The sequence below is a fragment of the Anolis sagrei genome, chromosome 1 (genome assembly GCF_037176765.1).
Source record: "Anolis sagrei isolate rAnoSag1 chromosome 1, rAnoSag1.mat, whole genome shotgun sequence".
Lineage (NCBI taxonomy): Eukaryota > Metazoa > Chordata > Lepidosauria > Squamata > Dactyloidae > Anolis > Anolis sagrei.
In genome coordinates, this window is record NC_090021.1 from 130,521,074 (window position 1) to 130,543,629 (window position 22,556).

The 22,556-nt window shown below is 40.5% G+C and overlaps 1 protein-coding gene across 4 annotated transcripts in view; it reads right to left on the minus strand.

Annotated features, from left to right (window-relative positions):
* Positions 1 to 22,556, minus strand: part of GRHL1 (grainyhead like transcription factor 1) — a 69,052-nt gene that overhangs the window by 18,174 nt on the left and 28,322 nt on the right. For all 4 annotated transcript variants that reach the window (XM_060787637.2, XM_060787645.2, XM_060787629.2 and 1 more), the window contains exons 4-8: positions 21,315 to 21,708; positions 18,526 to 18,602; positions 16,871 to 17,027; positions 15,640 to 15,751; positions 14,106 to 14,200 (exon numbers count right to left, since the gene is read on the minus strand). In XM_060787637.2, the coding sequence (XP_060643620.2) occupies positions 14,106 to 14,200; positions 15,640 to 15,751; positions 16,871 to 17,027; positions 18,526 to 18,602; positions 21,315 to 21,708 (835 nt within the window). The remainder of the gene's footprint in view (positions 1 to 14,105; positions 14,201 to 15,639; positions 15,752 to 16,870; positions 17,028 to 18,525; positions 18,603 to 21,314; positions 21,709 to 22,556) is intronic.

Genomic DNA, 22,556 nt, shown 5'->3' on the forward strand with positions numbered 1-22,556 from the left:
TTTTAAAAACATGGTCAACATTAAAACATCCATTATAATAAAAGAATTAAAACTGGGAGAGCATTGACTGTTATAGGTGTTCTTGAAAGGCACCACAATGGCCATGAAGTACAAATAGGTCAGCCAGGATTCTAATGACAGTGGTTTAAGGTGTCCTAGTCTTCCATCCCCCATATGCCAAAGTGCAAAGGTGTTTTTAGGAGTTTTTTTTTAAAGGAGAGGAGGGAGGGGCTGTTTTTATTTCTTTTGGAAGGGAGTCCCAGAGATGGGGAGTGATCTCAGAGACAGTCCCTTCTCTCGTGCCCACCAGCCATGCTTGTGACGGGGGTGGGACTGAGAGCAGGGCCTCCTCCACTGACCGCAGTGCCCTGGATGGTCTGTATAGGGAGATGCAATTAGACAAATAGATTGGACTCAAATAGGCTAATCCAATATCATTACAAGGATCATATAGTTCCCCACTCACTTACAACTATATAAATGTGAAGCTAATACCTTGCATTATGATGATTCTGCTGAGGACATTTTATTTTACACATATCACGAAAGATATCCCATGAAAAGGTGATCAGACTCAGCTCACAGAAGACAGTAGAAAAAGTGAAAGACCACATCACCAATTGGTTGTTTTAATAAGGAAATTCATAGCTGCGAGTCTGCAGGATGGTTGATGATGGAAGCTCATTGGAAATTTCTCATTCATAGAACAAATTAGACAATGCTTAAACTTATGAATGCTGCTGCCCCAAAACTGTGACTAAATGAAGATATTTTGCCATTTGATGTGAAGAACAACACAGTGCCCCATTTGAAAGACAAACAATAGTAGGGTGGGACAATATTCTCTATTACATCTGAAGGCATGGTGGAGGGAAGGCTGCCTAGCACACAAATCCCCCCTCAAGCACCTTCCTGCCACCTCCCAGCATCTGCTGCCTGAGCTGGTTGCTTCATTGTGGCAAATAATAATAATCTCCCAATTTAGCCATCACTTATCAAAATCCACAGGGCTTAAGCCTATTAGCAGCTAGTAGGCATAGTAATGAAATGTGCCCTATATTTTCAGAGTCTATATACCTCTGAATACCAGACACTGAGGAGTAGATGTCGTCTTGCCCTGCTTGTGGCCTTTCTGGAAGGCATCTGGCTGGCTTCTGCTGGGAACAATCATGTTGGCAACAGAAAGGGTGGAGCTGTTCTCATAACCCCTGTAGTAAGACAGTATCTCTGCATCATAATAAGGTAGCCTGCATCCATAATCTGGAAAAGCATCATTTTGCTGACAAGGAAGCATTTGTTTTAATTAAAAAGCATTAACCATACTGCTTTTTTTGTTTCCTTGTCTGAGAAAAAGGAAAATGCCTTGAGAGAGGTTTCTGCCTGTCTGGCTGTGTCTTCTAACATCCCTTGTGAGAAAGTCACTCAAATTATATTTGGGAGGGGAGTGAATGAAACCCCTAAGGTCATCCCTAGACACAAAACAATTCTGCTCCCTTCACACTATGGCCAAACGTTCAAAGTAGCAATAAGGGGCAGTTGAAATTCATGAAATGCACGGCTGACAATCAGGACATAGCTGTTGACAAGGTTCAGTTCTACCTAAATGCCCAATGATGTGCTGATTTCAATTAACTTAGCCTTGTGTTTCTCTACAGAATTAACATATTGTCTAAATTCATGTTATACAATGCATAGATTTCCGTCTTTATGGAAGGGCCTACACCACAAATTTAGGATATCTAATTTACATAAAAGGGAAACTTGAATCACTGCCACCTGAAGTATTATTTTGCTTAAGCTGAAATATCTTTAACCTGTGTCTAAAGGGATAAAGAGGTAGGTGACTTAGCAAGTGCATCCCCACCCAAGAAATGTCAGAAAAGCAGTTAAGTAACCACAAAAGTTGTTGGACATCTTCAGCCTGTAGAGCAAGATTCTTCTTCTGACATTTCTTTCCCTTTTGGAGGTCTCTTCCGCATTCCTGCCTATATGAACCAGTTTGCTTGTTTTTGAGAAGCATTTTCTATGTAGCTTTTTTATGCCCAATCGAAGAAGGCAGTGCTTGCAAAGGTTCTTGCAGTACAGATGTGCATATACACTGTTTAATAGTCTTGTGCATTTGTATAGAATTCCTATCCATTTCTATTTGCTTCTTTCATACGGCCCCATTTTTGTTTTTAAGCGCTGCTTCCAAAATGGGCACCTTTCTGAATGGGCATTTTCGTTCCACATCTAAAAGAACGAAAATTTTTGGACCATTGACGGCAATGGGAGGGCTTCCCAGGCTCCCCTCCCCTCGGTTTTAGGGCTAGGGGGTGAAAATTGCCACACAGGGAGGGCATATCTACCAGGTATAGAGCCAGGTACACATACAGAGATGGAGAGAGATTGAAGGTTTGACAGGGAGGCAGAGAAAGAGAGAGATTGAAGGTTTGATAGAGGTTTTCAAAGGTGGTGAAATTATTCTACTGAAGGCCAACAATTACTTTCCTTGAAAAATAATTATTTTTAAAAACTTAGGAGGCAGAATACCCACAGAGAGAAATATATCAGAAGTAGAGGTAAGGAATACCTCTATAGTATCAGAGGGGAAAGTAAAGAAAGTGGTTTTGGAGGGTATTCCTTTTGGTTGAATTGCTATTACAGTAATATAATTATAATTAATATCTTTCACAAGGTTTTTAGGGATAGGAGAGGAAGGGAGGGGAAAACAAAATTAGAGTGATGCTGAATAAGGCTCTGTGAGCCACACAAAGATTTAAAAATATTTTAAAAGTAATAGAAAGAGAAGAAAAGAAAGACTCTGAGCAGTGAGCAAGAAGATGCCCCTTTTCCCAAAGCCCCACTGATGAGGGGCAACACCCAGTGCAACCCACCCCACCAGTTCAAAACTCCCAGTCCCTTTAAATAAAAATAAAAAGAATAAAATAAAAAATAAAGAAATCAGAAAAATGTCAGCAGCCAATTACAAGCAGCCAAGCTAAGGCAAAAATCAGTGGCTGGCTGGCAGCAATTACAAGCAGCCAAGCTAAGGCAAAAATCAGTGGAAAGGAAAGCAGGCACAGGAGCGAGCTCCAGCACTAACAGGTGTGCACCATGCAATGAGTGCTTTGGGAGCGGTCACACCAATACCCTGAGCAATGTGTGCCCATGTCACTATATTCTTCTCCTGTGACTGGCCCAACTGGGCTCAAAGGGAAAGCAACACGGAAATACTCCCTGGGCTGTGCCAAAAAGCAGGGGACCACATGGTTACTATTGCTACTTTCCTTTTCGTTTCACTATTATTTTCGTACCATAGGGGTTTGAACCATATTGTGCCATTTGAATGAAACAAACAGAACAAAAACACGAAATAAACGGGTGAAACGGTAATCAGAGCCATGACTACTATTTAAATCCTGCCCATGAAGCCATACAATTCGGGAGTAGAGTTGCTGTTAAGTTAACAACTGACACAATGTACCTTAGCCCTTGTAGTTGTCATTTCACTTCTTGAAACTGCCTCTGTGTACAGCCCTATTTCACCAAGAGATGTTTATCTGAAAAGGGCTGCAGAAAACCGTTTTTTCTCCACCCTTTGTAAACTTTTTTCAAATATTATCTGCCGATATTCTGTTTGCAGCAGCTAACCCCCCCCCCCCAAAAAAAAAACTGAATAAAAAAATCTACACAAAACAGAAGGGTAGTATAACAACCTACTAAAAACTGTAATTTTAATGGCAATAAATGATGGGAGTGGGGGTTGTAATGAATTGCACAATAATTTCTTTTTTTAAAGTTACGTTCTCCGGTCTGATCTGTCTATCCCCTGAAGAAATTAAATGATGTCTCCACTGTGTCCCTGCCCTTAGACATTTAAAGGATTTCAAAAAGCTATTTCTTCACAACTCCACATTTACACAGAGGTGTACTCTGCTAGAGGAAAACTCTCCCATGAGTCAAAATAGATACCAAGCAGGGAGAGTAATGTAGCAGAAACAGGAACTAGAAAGCAAGAGAATCCCTTAGAGTCCCTTAGAAATTGGGTGAGTTGAATCGTTTTGCTGTGCATCAAAGGAGAAGAAGAGCTCATGCTGCACAGAGACAAAATATACTTCTGTTCAGCAGTTCCTAATGCTAAATAAGCATGCCATAAACATGGCTACTAGTAATGGGTGTGTTCACTTCGCAGCATTTTCCCACGCATAAGAATGATGGAGATAATTATTCCAGGGGTTTTTAATTAACTCAAATGACACACACACACACACACTCCTATCCATTTGAACAGCAATAGTTCATCACCATACATAAATCATAGAAATTACGGATTAGGAGAATTTGTGCTCCACAATATCATGGGGCTTCTTTCATAATTCAGCACAAGCAAGATCTAATAATAATAGCTGAGGCAATCTAGGCTGTAGTAATAACTAGCAACAAAATGGGAGACAGACTGTTTCTAAGTACGGAGTAGAATTTGGAAAATGTTAATGTTGGAAATAGCAATGCTGGGTAAGAACATGATGAATTATAGTTCAAAAGAAGAATTTCCACAGACTCTTGCTGAGGTTTAGGCACCTGTAATGGCCAGAGCAAGTGGGGCTTACCAAGGTTAGCAAAATAGCTTAATAATTCTGTATATGTTTTAATAAAGCATTAAAGATTAATAAGGTAGTAGGTTTGCTTTCATGCAACACCTACCCAAAATAGTGATGAACTTCTTTCAAAAAAAAAACAAAACCCAGGATGAATGGGTTAAGTACTCACATAGGTGGGACATGGAAAAAATTTACTCAGTAGATTTAGAATTGAATACCACAGGATTTTGTAAGCAAACATAAAACTGCATCTATAAATCCAGCAGTGAGATTTACTTTGGAATGAAGGCAAACTAATGTAGTAGAAACAGGAATTAGACAGTAAGAATCCCCTGGGAAATAGAGTCCCTTAGAAATGGGGTGAGCCAAATAGTTTTCCTGTGCAGAAGAACATTTCTGAAGGACTGGGAATGATACGGTTCTGGATTCCAAACTCCATTCTTCACCATTGACTGCTAACAGACACAACTAAACAATATCAGACACGTTGAAGGATTTTCATCCCAGCTTCATGATTTGATAAGCAAGTCTGAACTTGCTAGTTTTGCAGGTGAGACCACAGCCTAAATGCCACCTTTTCTTCTACTACAGAACTGCAAAGTTCATCATTGCTGTCCATCGCTGGCATAGTGGACATGGGTTGACAGTTCTTTCACCGATGAGGATTCAGAGTGACACAAGGAAATGGAGAAGAAACACAAGCCCTTGGCTCTAAAAGGCCAGCTCCATTAGCCTCTATCTTCCTTTAATTGTCCTGTTACCCGATGAGGGATGTGACAAGCACTGCCATGCTTTCCCCATCCCTTCTTCTATTTCTGTCAGGACATTGGGATGACACACCTCTGTGGGAAGGGAAAATCTGATTTTATTGATCTTACGTAAGCCTATCTGGAAGTCCTTTTGACTGAAGAGTTGATTAAAAAGTGCTATAAATAAATAAAATCAATAACATAAAATATAAAATGATGCAAGCTTCTTACAGAACTCCCATAAGCCCCCATTCTTTAGATAAGGGACATGGGGAGAAGACTATACCAAGAGGTAGCACTGCCTTTCTTCTTCACTATGAGGCTTGTGAGGAAAAAAATACAAGGAGGAGGAACTGTTTGTTTATTCGTTCAGTCGTTTCCAACTCTTCATGACCTCATGGACCAGCCCACACCAGAGTTCCCTGTCAGCAGTGGCCACCCCCAGCTCTTTCAAGGTTACTTCAGAAGGAACTCTGCTGAGGCTAAAATCCAAAGCACATTTACTAAGAATGAGCCTGATTCAATGTAAGAGAACGTACTTTGGAGTCAACAAGCTGAGGATTGCAGTGCTAGTATCAACCCTACACTCCCTTTTCTTGCAAATGCGAAGCATGATTGACTCATTCACATGGCTCTCATTTAGTTTCATCCTAGACCATATTGGTATCTTGCTGCAGACAAAAGGAGGTGACAACGCCTTATTTTAATGAGGTGCATGGCAGAATGCTTCATTAGGAAGACGGCCTTCTAGCCACTCACAGCTGAAGAAAATTAAAAAGGAATGATTGACTTACTCTCCTATTCATCTAGCAAATTAAGATCATGCTAAGGCCTTGGGGGATCAAATTATAGGAAGCAGTGCATCTTCTTCAGAGAAAGGCTCAACAAAGACAGCCCCAATTCAAATCAAAGGGAATTCATGTAGCTTTTGGTTGGCTTGTTTGCCTGTTTAGCTTGTGTCTTCCTTGAGAAGGTGCACCTGTATCATCATTATCCTCACCATCATCATCACCGTTCTTTGAAGCATATGGACTTTATCTTCAAAGACAAACCCAAACTCATGGACATAAAAGAATCAGTAGCATATAACACTACAACAGCGTTTAAATAGCATTTCAATGGGGTCAGTACTATACTTTGCCTTTGGAGTCCTTATCTCAATCCTGTAAGGGATTATTGTATTAATGTGACACAAAACAAAATGAGGAGCTTGCCATACAGAGGATCCCAAATATTCATAGACCAGTACTACTCAAAGTGGTGGTCTCTGGAACAGCATCGATCTGCAAGCTATTGACTGTCAAAAAGCGTACAAGAGAAAAAGAGTTGTAGCCAAAAGGTATAAATGTGATACTACTCCCTGACATATTTGCATGAAAAATGCTGATCCTCTACATCATATAGAATGTGAAATACTGTGTTAAAATACAGATTCCACCAGACCTAGTCCTAGTCAAAATAGACAAGGGTAATAGTTTATGAGAACTGCATCCAATGATATCTAAAAGTCCACACTTTTCTTATCTCAAGAGTAGAGGTTTATCTAAAAGTAAATAAATACATTCAGTCTTGCCAAAGCTGAAACCGTGCCACTTCAGTGTTGACAGTTCATAGTTATCTACTATAAGATGAAAGTAGTAGTCCTACTAAAGCTGCAATCAGTTTCTTCTGTCAAGAGTGTAGCCACCTTTTAATGAAGAAGGAGTAAATGCTAACAATAATTACATCTTACATTGTCACATGTGGCAACACCTGTAGAAAGTTCTAAAGGCTGAAGCCTTTTGGCCCACCTGGTCCTTTGGCTTTTGGCTTATAGTGGCAGCAACAGGGAAGTTGCTCACCACATTATTTTTCCCACAGAGCTCTATAACAGAAACAATAAAGGAAGATCAAAATAGTGTGTGGCTTCCAAAATCAGAGCAACACGTGGAAGTCCATAATTTGGTGGGCACATCACAGAAATTTCTCTCAGTCTTTCAAACTGCAATTGTATCTTATGACATGACACATGAGGAGGAGTCTTCCATAAAGGAAACAGAGCTCCCATATCTCTTACCATCAATCTGGGCATATTTGTCTATAGATATGTACTCTATGTGTTCATCCATGCAGGGCCAAAATGAGGGAAGTGCCTCAGGCTGTCAATGCTAGAGGTAAGCAGCAGATGCCTCCAGGTATTTACTGGAGAATTCCACAGAGCTGGTGTGCAGTGTCAAATTTAGGGAGTCAACTTCTTCTGGACTCCCTAAATTTGCCTGATCTCCTAAATGTTGGCTCTTAAAAGAAATATGAAGATTTAACAGAGCCTCCGTTTCCTAGTTAGTTGCAGAACTGTATAGGCTCACATTTGCCTTGGCCTCTGTGGAGACAAAGCAGCAGGTCCCAACTTTTCCTGCTGGCTTCCTTCCCAAAACCAAAACCAAAACCATTCCCTCCCATTTCTTTCTCAGGGCCTGCCTCTTGAAAAGACAGTACACAGTAGCAACCTTGTGCAAACATTCTGAAAACCTGACAGAATCCACAAGAATAAAGCCAATGCTGGAAGCTTTTATCCCATGCTTCCTCCTTGCCTGGTCTAAAGGTGCTGCTATTAATAATAGTGAAGGGGGAAGATGAGGATCAATAGTTGGTAGCCAATAGTAGACCTTCCCTCTTCCTAAAAGCTATTGGCCTGTACTGTTGGTCTTTCTCAGCAATGAACTCACCAAAGAGTACAGGGAAAGATGCAGCAGTAAGGAGAACACATTTCAAACACGCTGGGGGAAGGCAAATATCTCTCATTCCATGTATTGTCGAAGGCTTTCATGGCTGGAATCACTAGGTTCTTGTGGGTTTTTTCGGGCTATAGAGCCCGAATCTAGAACATGGCTCTATAGCCCGAAAAAACCCACAAGAACCTATCTCTCATTCCGATTCCAGCCTTGCTTTTATTCATGCCAGGTCTTGCCTTTGTCCTATGTATTAGGATTTTGGATGTGCTGGAGAAAAGGAGGCACTCTTCTTCCCATGGACAAGCTTAAGCTAAAATCTTGGGTTTTGGAAACTGGCATTCATTGTGATTCCAAATCGGAATACTTCTACCTCCCATCCCATGCGATGATATTGGGGGTTTGAGCCCTTCTGTTGGACAAACAAATAAACAATACAAATGGTTCAGCCATTGTGACTTAATGCAGAAGAAATAACTTCTTGTCCCATGACCCCGCACAAAGCACTTTGTATTACATCCATGTGTATTTGTCTCATCCCTCCTTTTGTTTTCAGGGAAGGCCCCTTCTACACTATCATAGAAAATCCATGTTATCTGCTTTGAAGTAGATTGTATGGCAGTGTAGGCTAATATAATCCAGTTCAAGGGAGATAATGTGGATTATCTATTTGATAATCTAGATTATATGGCAGTGAAGAAAGGGCCTTAGAAGATGTAAGGGAGTCAGAATATGTCATCCAGGTACTTGGTATTTTGAACTTAACAAAAGTAGAGAATTGAAGGTAAAGTGTCCCTTTCAACATCCTTGCTTTAATTTTTTGTGCCTTCTAGATCTCTAGATCTTTTGCGAAATGTGATGCTAAAAACCAGGCCTTATTTAGAGACCAACTCTGTGTGGGAATAGTTAAGATTGAAAATTTTAATGCTGCTTTCAGTTTCTCAAACTGATTACAAGACGGTGGCATTATGATTGCTTTGGTACAACCCTTGGAAATGTTAGTTATATGATGCTGGGCTACTGCAAAATCACAAACTATGGTGAATGTTATGAGAATGACTGGGAGCAGGCATGAAGGAATAAAATTGTAATCATCCTGGGAGATGCATACATATCACTTTTTATAAGTACTCTCAGGAGCTTGGGGGGAGGGGGGGGGGAAGTTTTTTTTTTATTATAGCTGCAAAAATCTCCCAGCCAGTATAATCAGTGCCAGTGCTGGCTGGGGATTATGGAAACAGTAGTCCAAAGGGTTAACTTTTTTCACACAGTGAGATCTCCTACACTCACATATGTAATATCTTTGAATGACAAACCAACTGTAGTCCTAGATAAACCAAATGAAATTTGCCCCAGTATACAGTTATTATGCACGCCTGTTTATAAAAGCATTTAAGGTGAAATTCAATATCTTCATTATAATAATATAAAATTAATGAAACACTTCATTCTAAGCATGTGGTTTTTGTTCTAGCTCTTTTCCCTATCCTGCAATGTACCACATAAGACCTTTGTGAAAAGAAAAGTAGAAAAGCAACAGGTCCAATGAACCATGCAATAAAAATGTTGAAATTGGCTAGGTCTCTTCCTGATAAGATCCGAGCAGTGGGAAAGAATTGGTGCTCTGTCTATAAATAATCTGATTAAGAACCACCATCAAATACATTCATTTAGAAAACCAAGAAAAGCCAAATAGGTGATTTGGCAATCCAACACATACAAAGGAAGTCATTTTAAACTTTTTTGGCACCTCATTTATTTGTAGTTTTTATTCAATCAAAATAAAATTGAAGGTGTTTCTGCTTTTGGGAGTGGGGAGGGAAGTATGTTTAACATACTTTGTACCAGCCTTTTCCAGCCTTGGGTTCCCAAATGTTGTTGGATTGCAATGCTCATCAATCCAACCAGTCAGGGTTGAAGATTGTTTGTGGGTATTTTCATCCAAAAAAACAGCAACTCTTCCAAGCTTTAATGAAAACCATGCATCATGTGGGCAAATTTTGTATTCAATACCCACTTCACACAAGTAATGGCATTTTAGGCATAATAAGCTGACACACTGCCATTTGGGCTGGAAGGATAAACACATAATGCTTACCTACTGAGAAGAGAATATTTATTTAGCAATAAAAGTTTGGAACACCTTTCCCCGCCCATCCCTTTATCGACTTCTTCTTTGCCCTCAAATCCTTCTTTGAAGAACCCACTGCCAAATTAAACCTTCAAAGTCTCCCATTTCCTCCCTTTCTGAACAACTGCCCAGATCATCTATCAAGTACAGCTGGAGAAAGGGCAACTGCCATAAGATGCCAGATATTTTCTGAATTACAAAGGTTACAAGGTCAAGATGGTGAACAAAGGGTGTGGGGATAAGGAGGAAACATTCCAACACAAGAGAGTCTGTTTATCCCCATATCATGTGTGTCTACAAGGGCTGATACCAGCCACCATCTTCCATATACTCTCTGATTCCTTTTGGGAATGATTCTCCTCAGCCAATATGTGGCAGTAGGAAAACAGTACTACAATGGGTGAACACTAAATATTGGCTGGAGTCCATAGATGCTTGCTGGGAAGGGTAGAGAAAGGATTAAAATGATGCAAAAGCATAATATTATTAATAATATGAGGTGTATAACATTATGCCTGATTTGGGGGTGAGGGGAGTAGATAGGAAAGAGGAAGGGGAACTCCTTTTCTAAAACTAGATGTTTGGCTCATCCGATAGATACCGGATAAAGAGAAATTTGAGGTGTGGCACACAAAAGCCATAGTTGCACTGTAGAATTCACTGACACAAAAGAAGTAAAGAGATTAGTCAACCCCAAAGCTGTTAATGGCAACTAATTATAATGGCCACATGGTACCTTGAGGAATATATACTCACTATCTCTCTGAACATCAGTTCTATGCTACTCTACCCAGGCCCCAGCTCAAGGGCTTCCCAGAAGCATTCAGTCAGCCAACTGTGGGAACAGAACATTGGATGAGACAGTGATATGATGTTGTCCCAAAGCATTGTCTCTGTGTGCTGGAAGACAGGGATGAGGAAATTCTGGTCTGTGGTACAGCATCTATTGACGTTATCTCTGATCACCACAATCAGATGTAAGCGTTGATTTAAAAACTAGGACCCGAGTTCTGTAGACATGAGGTCTAGTTTGCAGATTGTGAAAGTGTTGCACTCACCTCTGAGAAAACAGATATAGAATTCAGCACTGCTTAGTACAGTTGGTGGGAAAGTTTGCAAAGAGCAAAGAACTATATTGGGTCTGGCTTCTCCACTCCTGCCTTTAGTCCCATCTACTGCTTAAATACATCCTCTTCTGAAAATCCTTCCTTACCCACATCAGAAATAAAACAAAACTGCTAACCTTGACCTAAGAGTCTACATGTATTATCTCTCCACTATATTCCTTATAAACAGCTCTGTAAAATAGGATAGTATCATACTGTCCATTGATCCCGATTTGGCAGTGATGGCGCTGATTTAATCCTTTGTCCTCCCACTTTTTCAGTTTCTTGGAAAATGTTCCAGTTTCTCTTTCATCCTCCTTTCTCCTCAGCTTACTTCAATTGTTGCAAGCTGGGTTCAAAATTCAAAGTAGTTTGCAGTCAATTAAACAGGGAGGATGTATATGAAGAGAGTGGTTCTAAGATTAACTAAGGACAATTTGAGGGTAAATGCCTAAGTAGAGGTTTCAATTGAGGCTTTCAGATGACAGGCAACATATTGAACCATTCTGATCAAGCAGTAGACCAGTGGTTCCTACCTTTTTACTTTATATTCGGTCTGTTGATTTGAGGTGATGATTCAGAAAAATTGCACTGCATAGGCCACATCAGCTCTAGTTTCTGATACAGAACATATGCCATTCAGTAGTCGCCATCTGCTCACCCACAGAAAACCATATTTAATAATCTAGAGTTTTTTTTGTCGTGTCAGAAGCAACTTGAGAAACTGTGTGTGAGAGAATTGGCCGTCTGCAAGGGCGTTACCCAGGGGACACCCGGATGTTTTGATGTTTTATCATTCTTGTGGGAGGCTTCTCTCATGTCCCCGCATGAGGAGCTGGAGCTAATAGAGGGAGCTCATCCACGCTCCCCCTGGATTCAAACCTGCGACCTGTTGGTCTTCAGTCCTGCCGGCACAGGGGTTTAACTTACTGCGCCACTGCAGTGGGTTAAAAAAATCTAGAGCTGATGTGGTAGTAGCAATCTTTTGTGGGTAGTCAGTCTCTCCCCTCCCAACATCCCTGATACCTTGGCACTATAAGAGGGTTTCATGAGACCAGTCCCTCTCGTTGTTGCGTGGTTTCGAGGCAACAGTGTGGTAATGGTGAGGCTGCGGACCATACTGTCATTCTTGGTGGTCTACAGACCACAGGTTGGGAACTACTGCACTAGACCAACTCACAGAAATTCAGAGGTACTATTCTAACCCTTTCAACCAAGTAACTCTACTGCATTCAATGGGACTTAATTTTGAATAAACAGGACTATAACTGAACTCTCAAATCATGTACTATCAATAGTCCCAGATATGGGGATTTGATTTTAAAGGTCACCAGGGTGACAGAAATAAAGATCCCACTAACCCAGGGGCCCTTTCACACAACATATTAATAGCATTATGCCATGGCAACTTCCTATGCAAACCTGGAGTTTCTGGTTTGGTAAGTTGCAAGAGAAGCTCGCTGGCTGACAGCTCTAAATGCCCCTCCCTAAATTGGAAATCCCAAAATTTCACAGGAGGTTGTCATAGCAATTAAAATGGTGTCATGGTGCTATAATTGTGTAGTGTGAAAAGTCTACCTGATCTGATAGCAGGACATTCATAAGTCTTGCTAAAGAAAGTACACTCTGAACATGTAGCCCTTATTACTGCTTGAACAAGATTATGCAAAGCATCAGAGTTTGTACAGCAAAGCATGGAAATGGATAGTTGCAAATAATAAGATACTGCAATTAATTCATTTATCCTAACAATTAAGGCATAACTACATCATAGTAAACTTAATAAGGAACAACATCAAACCAAGCTACAGAAACATGAACCCTTTCAAAAACTTCCTCCCTTTCTTAACCAAAACTCAAACTGACATGGTTGCGACAGGACATAGGACATGACCCCAATCAGGCCCTAAATGAGATGGTTGTTGAGAAACTCTGGATGACAACCCTCCTATCCAACAGCCCTAAAACAGCCAACAAAATAGCTTAGGTTGCCATACATAAAGGCTTCACATAACAATACAACTTGAATTGTCACTTGAACTACTCGAATCATCAATTCGAATCATCACTTTGATGGACTACAGATCTCCAAATCCCTCAAACCAGCACGGCCAGTGGAATTCTAGTGCAAAATAAAAGTAACGTTTCTAAGCTCTGATTGAAAATGTTCTGAAATGCTACATTCTTTAGAAACCTATGCACTACAAATGAGAATTAAGGGGACAGAATTAAGTACGTCTGACACGAAACGTGGAGATGGTGGAGACAGACTGCTTTCAGAGGGCTACAAGTTGTAGCTTGCAAACACACCTTTATTTAAACTTAGGTGACTGAAAACTGGGTGTTTGAATAGGTTCAGCGGCGTGAGATCCTGACAAACTGCCAGACCGTCTTTTCAAGTGGAACTGAATTGAAAGGGCTGCCCATAGTTTCCTCCTTCTTGTCACCATTACACAGTTATGTAAAGCCACATTTGGGAAAATATTGAAAAGATTTATTTTTGAGCTACAACTCATAGGATCCCTCAGTTCTGGCTATAGAATTGTGGGAGTTGTAGCCCCCAAAAAGGAACTTTTCCAAACTCTAAAAACTGAGATGGAGATGAGGACTCAGAAAAAAGGCACTGCTTTTCTTCTCACTTTTCCATAATTCAGATAGGCCAAAAGATTATTCAGCAGCTTCCAAACTTTATTCGTATCCAAGAACACTTTAACAAACTCCCTAAAGCTATTTCTTAACTCAAAAACAAAAATAAGCTTAGAATGTGGCTATTGCAAGCTTCTTTATTTTCTTACATACCAAAAGGAAATATAACCTTTGGAACTTACCTTTGCTTCATCATTGATGTCCCAACTAAAGGAGATGGCATTGTAGGCTATCTCCTCGATGTTACTGATGGTGTTGAAGCTTTCCTTATAATCAGCTGTTAATAAAATAAAAAGATCAAAGGGTGATAATCTCTCGATCACATATACATGTAAAGATACCAAACTTTCTATAAAGTAATATTTCTTCATATTACTTTATAGAACGTTAAAAGGAAGTAAAATATGCTTACGGGCAACTCTTAGACAAGATTTTTTCCCTTTTAAAAATGTAAAAACCAGGAAAAGAAAGGAAAAGTTCTCAAAAGAAGAGGGAAACACACAGAAAGTAAGACTGGTTGAGGTAGTATCTACTGTTTTTGCCTTGCCTTGTGAGTTTGTTTGGGAAATGTCACCCACCACAACTCTTTATGGTGATTCTTTATGAGTCCTTCATAAAGTCTCCTTCAGTAATAAAGGATGATTTGCAACCTTATCTACCTCCATGTACCAAGTGATTATTCACAGAAGAGGAGGGCTGGAAGTGAAATCTGGAAGCATGCCAAAATCAGGTTTGGCCACAAGCAAATAGGTATATCTGTAGTCTTTTATTTTTTCTGACCCAGCCGTATTTAGGGTTTGCCTAACTCCAGGGATTCATTTCAATATTATAACTTCTTTTTTCACACTAGAACCTCCATTCTGATATTTCAAACAATGTGCAACAACTGTTTTGCCTATGCACAGAATATATCTTCTCACCCCGGCTAATAAATACATGTTTATGATTAATGGGTTCCCATGCACAGGTCATGAACTGTGGGTAGGTTTGGAGCCCAAGCACCTCGTGGTTAAGGGAGAGATGTGCTTAAAATGGAGGGAAGTAATTAGGCATTTGGTTCGATCATCCCTGGAAGAAATAAGTAAAGTTGAAAGTGCGGCTCTTCAAAATTTTACAGATCCACACATGACACCCCCCCCCCCCCACAAGAGGATTTTAGCAGCAAAATGGCAGTTCAAATGTAAGATTGCAATATTTCTGACTTCAGTCTGAACAATTCCACAATCACTTTAAAAAACACTACCAGTCAGAGGAATGGTGATCAACCCTCTTGAAGTATTATTATTATTATTATTATTATTATTACTACTACTACTATTATTTTGTTAATTTATACCCCACTTTTTCTATCCACAAGGAGACTCAAAGCTTCATGTTGGAACCAGTGGAAAATGTGTGGTTCTCTAACAGTTTGGGTGACATTCCCATTAGCCCTAGCCATAGTGAGTGATGCTAGGGGCTGAACTCCAGTATCAACTTGGGGGAGCACACTTTCCTCATCTTGGCACTCTTCAAATGTGGGTTTTGATCTACGAATTTGGGTTATCAGCACTCAACACAAAAAAGGCGAGGAAACAGAACACAAGTCATGTGAAGATAGAGCCCTGACTGAGGAGAGTTCTGGGCCTCCAAGTCACATTCAGTACAAAAAACAGAGCAGAGGAACTGAAACCTGCCAAGCAGAGCTTTGGCACCTGTGGCTGGGTGGCTTCTTACCTATGTCAATGCACCTTTGTTTGGCTGTGTGCTGCCTGGAGTGCCAGTACTTCCAATGCCTGAGCTGATCTTCTCTTGTTTTGTCTTCAGCAAATACAACCATGATGACACTCTTCAAAAAGCAGGAAAAAGAAGGAGGCGGGGAAGAGACAGGCGAGCTTAGCTGACAGCAAGGCCAGAGGGTCTTTGGCAAAAACCCTCTGTAAGAAGGATGGGTGTGTTTTTTATTCTTGTGGCTTAACTTCAACTCTGTGTTGTCCCAGCTCTTTGCTTTTCTTTTTTAAAGCTGACATTTGATGACAGTTCCTCACTAGTTAACCAACTATGCAATCCTAACAATTTGCATGCAAGTGAGCTTTTCAATCTGTATACAATGGATAGGTTTATTGAAAAGATCCTCCCAAGATGGGAAGGGCATTTTGAATCAGAAGTACCACCTTGGGAGGGGAGGCATGAACCACAATATGTGGATGCCATACAAATCCAAATTTTGAAGTGCAGACGATGGTTTTTTGTTTTGTTTTTTGTCATGTCAGGAACAACTTGAGAAACTGCAAGTTGCTTCTGGTGTGAGAGAATTGGCTGTCTGCAAGGATTTTGCCCAGGGGACGCCCAGATGTTTTGATGTTTTACCACCCTTGCGGGAGGCTTCTCTCATGTCCCCACAAAGGGGAGCTGGACCTGATAGAGGGAGCTCATCCACGCTCTCCCCGGATTCGAACCTGCGACCTGTCGGTCCTGCTGGCACAGGGGTTTAACCCACTGTGCCACCAGGGGTTCCTTGCAGGCAGTGGTAAATACATTGATTAGGATAACAAACAAAAATACACAAAAAGCTTGGTTTAAAAATTTACCACCTAAGACTACAGCAGTGGTTCTCAACCTGTGAGTTTCCAGGTGTTTTGACCTACAACTCCCAGAAATCCCAGCCAGTTTACCAGCTGTTAGGCTTTCTGGGAGTTGAAGACCAAAACACCTGGAGACCCACAGGTTGAGAACCACTGGACTAGAACATTTTGATTGGTATTACAACCAATATGGACTTTGGGATACGCGTGTACACATGCCAGGTATGCACATGCATCTATAAATAACTTGACAAGAATCCCAATGAAAATAGATTCTAGGTTAGTCCATAAAAACTGTGCAACCTCCAGCTTGCTCCATATATTACACCACCCCTTTCACTGGCACCTTCTGATCTACATAGAAGTCTGCAGAGGTAACTCACTCGAACTTTGCTGATGGGTTGATGGATCCCTTCACCGCCACTCATTTCTTTCAGTGTAATGGGATAAAACTGCCCCTTGTTTAGGTAAGTCATGGTATTATCTCCTGGCTTCTGTCGCAGAGATTTAGAAGCTTCCAATGTGTATTCAAAATTGTTTCTGGCAAGTCAGAAGGCAGAGATTAAGAAGGCAACATTGGAAAGGGTCTACATTCAACATCGAACATACTATAGATAGAATATAGAGAATAGGGAATGGAGCTGGCCACCACTGACCATTCAACCCATAAGTAAGGCTTCTCTTATTATGGCCACATCATAAGATGCATTCTTCCTTCAATTGGTTTATCTAAATAATTCTGGGAAACAGGTCATAACATAATTGCAACCCTTCCACTTCAACTGCGAGATACAAGTATCGATACTGAAAGTAATACATGCCCACCATGACTAGTAGCTCTAACTTTGTCTAACAGTCTCTAAAGCTGTCAATGTGGTCAGTCACATTTGCAGATTTGACTTTTATGGGATTGGCTTTTGAGATGTGATCATTTGTTAATTTGTTTTAAATGTTATCTCTAAGTATTCTGGTGCGACTCTACGATCAACATCCAGCCAGGCATGTAGCCAGGGGGGGGGGGGGGGGAGTTGAGGGGCTTGAACTCTCCCCCCCCCCCCGAAATTCTGATGGTGGTCCGCGAGAAGGCCTTACTGGTACATTATTTAAACTGTTATGTTTATTCATATCATGATCTGATCACCATGCTCAATATATCCCATATGCATGGGGGTATTGGGGTAATGATACAAAAGGTTTGCTAGGGTAGACCCTCTTTCACTCAGACTCAGCCCCCCCCCAATAAAACTCAGCCCCCCCCCCGAATCAAAATCCTGGCTACGGGCCTGCATCCAGCAGAAGTCATTCATAGAGTCATGCTGGAGGACCTAGAAATTCAGAGAGAAATGTTCTTGAAGGTTAACAACAACAGTATTTGTTGTTTTCACACTGTCATGGGGGTCCTGTGCCCCTAATCCCAGCAAAGGTAGAAAAGAAAACATTCCTTATGGAGAAGTTACAACAGTGAGATATGCATATTTTCAAGTCCTTCAAATGAATGTTAAGATATATCACCATTATTATCCCTCAAATTGCAGACAAAAATTAAAGCAGATGGTGCTTTTAAACCACATACTCAGTTAAATGACCAAAGCAAGATTCAAAACTAGAGCTTAACTAATTCCCCCTCAGTCTTGTTACTCACTGCACTGCACAGATTTAGAAAAAGGGGTCAAATACACTTCCGCTGTCTTGTTTTGCTTGCTAGCACAGGTTCACCACACTTGCTTTGGCATCTTTGCAGCCACTTTTCAAAATGGGGCGGGGGGGGGGGAGGAGGGACCTCATTTTACCAAAGGACTCTCTTGTGTGTCTGACATTCCTATGATGTCAGCAAACTGAGCTTATAGCAAGAGCACATGCCCTGTTTGGCAACAGTTTTTTAAAAAAATACGGCCACATTTCAAACTAATCCAGGACTGTCAGCATTGGCACTACCCAATGACTTATACCCTGGAGGGTTGAGGGAGGGTCCCGCAGCTCTTTAAGCTCTCCTTCACCAGGCTGAGAAATACTAACTACGGAAGAGACTTCCTCTTACCCAGCGATGCTTTCAAACACGTAGTCTTCAGAACCCATGTTGGACATCCGGAGGTTCAGCTCGGCGGGGAAAAAAACCTGGAAGTATTAATTGCCATTTCAGGCGTGGGAGTCAGTTTCTAAGGATGCTCCAGTCATAAATGTATAATTAATACACAGCTTGCAGGCCTGTACCAGTTCCCAAACAGCCAGCGAAAGGGAATAGAAGTGGGCATAGGGCAAAAGGAGAGTGTTGCTACTAAAAATTAAGAGTTCTGCACTGCAATGAAATTTTCCTTAAGTTCTCACATTTTGATCACTGTAGCGAATTTAAAACTTCAGTTGAATATTTAGAAACACAGTGTAAGCATGCAAACAAAAAAGCAGGGAAAATTAGCAAGAGAAAGCAAACAAGTTGCAGATATGCCTCACTCTCAGCTGCAAATTTGGAGACTGAAGGGAAAAATTCAGTGTAGGTGGCAAAGCCCTTATTCTAAACCTGCTTTTTAGCTGAAACACTCTAAGGGGAGTACGCCAAGGTTGGACTAGGTAACCCAGATATGGTGATGCCGTATGTGTTGTTTCAACATCTGTTATCATTTCATATCGGATACATAACACAGAATATGTAACATGATTAGGTGGCTTGATGCTTAGGGCTAATATTAGAGAGCACACTTCTTGCCCTAGCTGTTTGTCTTCATTCCTTTCTCTCTCCAATTTTGTTTTGAAGACAAATAAAACTGAATATTCCAACAAAAAATCTTGATCCAAAAGATAAGCTAATGGTAAAAAGGAATGTAAAGAAAAATATTCATTTACACATTGTGATTCCTGAACATGAGGGGCATCTAAATTATACTGCAATTTGATACCATTTTACTGCCATGACTCAGTGATATGGAATCCTGAGATTTGTAGTTTGCCGAGGTACCAGGGCTCTTTGCCAGAGAAGTTTTAAAATCTTGTCAAACGACAATTGCCCTGATTAAATACATTAAGACATGGCAGTTCAAGTGGCATCAAACAGCATTAATTCTATGATATAGATGTATCGATATCTGGCATTTAGATTTTAGAAGCCATAGAGCAACAGTAGTAGGAAAAAATGCTTAGTTCCAGTGCTACTCCATCTCTGGGATTTGAATAAGACACCCAAAGTTTTAGAAGTCTTTACATCTCTTTCCAGAGCTTGGAAATGTTTAGTTTTTTCCCCCCAACAGATTCTAGGAGCCATAGTCATCCCCTTCCCAAAAAAATAATTTTTCAAGTATTGCTCTTTATATTTATGCCTTGCAGGTATTATTACTACCATATAGTCAAGCTTAATGAACCATGTGCCCTGTAAAATGAGCCACACATTCTTGCTAGTGATTTTGTATTGTACAGTAGGTTTAAAAAAACACTGCTGTGTGCTATTCCCACAGCTCCTTGTGAGAATATCTTCTGTTTCTAATCCACTGGACTGGGATTTCAGGTTTATTTAAGAACTAAATAAGAACCTGATATTCATTCACAGATTATGGAGTAGAGGAGCAATTGAGGCAGTTGTTCTTTGACTACAGGACTAAATGTATTTTCTGCTTTTAAAAATTAAAAAATAAACATTGTTTCATTGACCTGCACAAGTTTAATTCATTTGATTTATAAACTTCACATGTTCCATGCTCTCTTATTCTGCATTTATATACATTTATTACCCAGATTCCAGTATTCTACCTACTTCTGCCAGTTATGAGAGAGGGCACTGAAAATTTACTCAGGACCTTCTCTTCAGAAATTTGAATTAACAAGCTAGCAATTATTACAGTTGGTCCTCCACATTTTGAGCCTTGAATTTTATGAATTTGATTATTCCTCCCATCACGCTGGAGAACCTAGAAATAATACCTCTAAACCCTTCAGTGTGGAGGATCCAGACATTTTTAGAGAGATGTTCTTTCAGGTAAAAAAAAACAAACTACAATTTCTTTATTTGTGTTTTCTTTTTCAATTTCATGGAGACCTGTGCCCCAAACCACAGAAGATGTGGAGGGATGAATGCAGTTATTTGTAATCACTCTTTCTCCAATAATCAAGACATAACAAAGCAACTGTAACTTAGTGGGGCATAACTTCATCCCTTTTGTGATAGTTACTTTTATAATTATAGGAGTGTGAGTTCAATAAATAGTGAAAGCGGTATATTATTTGGTTCGTGCTCTATGCCTCAAGTTAATGAAATGTATAACAAAATGAATAGGAGAACATTTGGCAGGGGGTTGGACTGGATGACCCACGAGGTCTCTTCCAACTCTATTATTCTATGACTATGATTCTGCATGACAAGGCAGTAATTTGTAGCATTCAGCTTTTTTAAAAGATGTAATTTAAAAATAACAATTCTAGTAACTCTTGAACAGAAGTGGGAATTATACGGTGTCTCAAACCAAAAGGTAACACCAGCATTCCTCGTGATTGTTTATGTTGGCTAGGGATGCCAGAAATCACAGTCTATGAACACCTGAAGGGCTACATGATTCTGCTAGAAGTTGGCCAAAGATTTGCACAGGACGACCTACAGGTTCTAGAGAGGGCATTTCAAAACAAATCCTTGAATAATCAAACCCAGCAAAGTCAAAACTGCAAATGTGGAGGGATGGCTCAGATATGTAGCAGACCACAGGCCTCACTTTTCTCCCTCTCCTCACTATTTTGCACATCTTCTTCTGATGACTAATTATCATACTTTTGTAGGTGCTGTCCATCAGCAGCATGCCCACCCCTGCTTCACAGAGCACCATAACCAAAAGAGTCAGGCAGTTTCCACACCTCTTGCACGCCTTCTTTAAAAGACTCTGAGAAGGTAGAATCTGGAGTCCTCCGCTGGGAATTCTGTGTTGGGGTGGCAGAATTAAACTGGTCAGTATTGAGACGCCTGTCTAAAACCACAACTGGATCAGGTGCTTCCGAGTGATAGATGCCCGCAGGAGGGATGCCCACAGTAAAGCTGTGTGACTGAGTTTCTGTCTTGATTGAGTGGGTGGGCATGGAGGCAATAGAGACCGTGACGGTGGTGTCTGGAGGCGTCAGGTGGTTCCTCTTGTCAACATTCATTTGGGAAGTGTGAGGGAGAACAATATTCAAAGGCATGTTTTTCAAGACCTGGACCCGGTTTTCCCCACCAGCGATGAGTGCCTGTTCAGTCATGTTTGGTATACTGTTCCTAAAAAAAATTGGATCAGGTATAACATTAAGTATCCATTTCTAACATGGCAAAAACTAGAACTCAAGACTGCTCTGTCCTGGAAGGATTTCCCAATTACTTCCAGTATGTCAGAAACTTGTAGTGTAGGCCTTGAAGTGACCCGAGGGATTCCCTTCATGTATAGGCTGAGAATCTCTTTTATGGAAACCTGAACTAGTCCAAAATCCAAAATTGATCCCATGTGTGCCTAAGATACTAACACCTTTGCTTTCTGATAGCACAATGTCCACCAACTTTGTTTCATGCACCAAATTATTAAAAATGTTGGGCATAAAATTACCTTCAAACTATGTGTATAAAGTGTATATGAAACACAAAAATATTTCTTGAGTCCCTTCTCCAAGATTTCTCATAAGTATGAATATGTAAGTACAAGTATTCCAAAATCTGAAATACAAAACATTTCCGGTCCCAAGTCAATAATCTGGAACTCTATTTTGATTACCTGGATTGAATGATGACTTGGCTTCCTGCCAATGCATACCACAGATTCATACAGGAGCAATGCCTAGAGAAGTGTCCTCTTCAGATCTGCAGTGTAAGTCTATGGTCAATGTCTGGTGGAACTTCACCAGAGAACTGCACTCGAGGCTTAGAGGGAACATTCTTCCAGCCATCAGTAGGTTCTCCACCATATTTCTGAGATTTTCAAAGTTCTTTGTGTGTAACAAATCATGTTCAAAGAGCTCACATAATAAGCAGGCCTACTGTATTACTTACATATTGTGGGTGAGGGCAAGGCTGCTTACATGCAGGAGCCATTTCATAATTACAGAACTATGATTCCACCTTTACTGCCATGATTC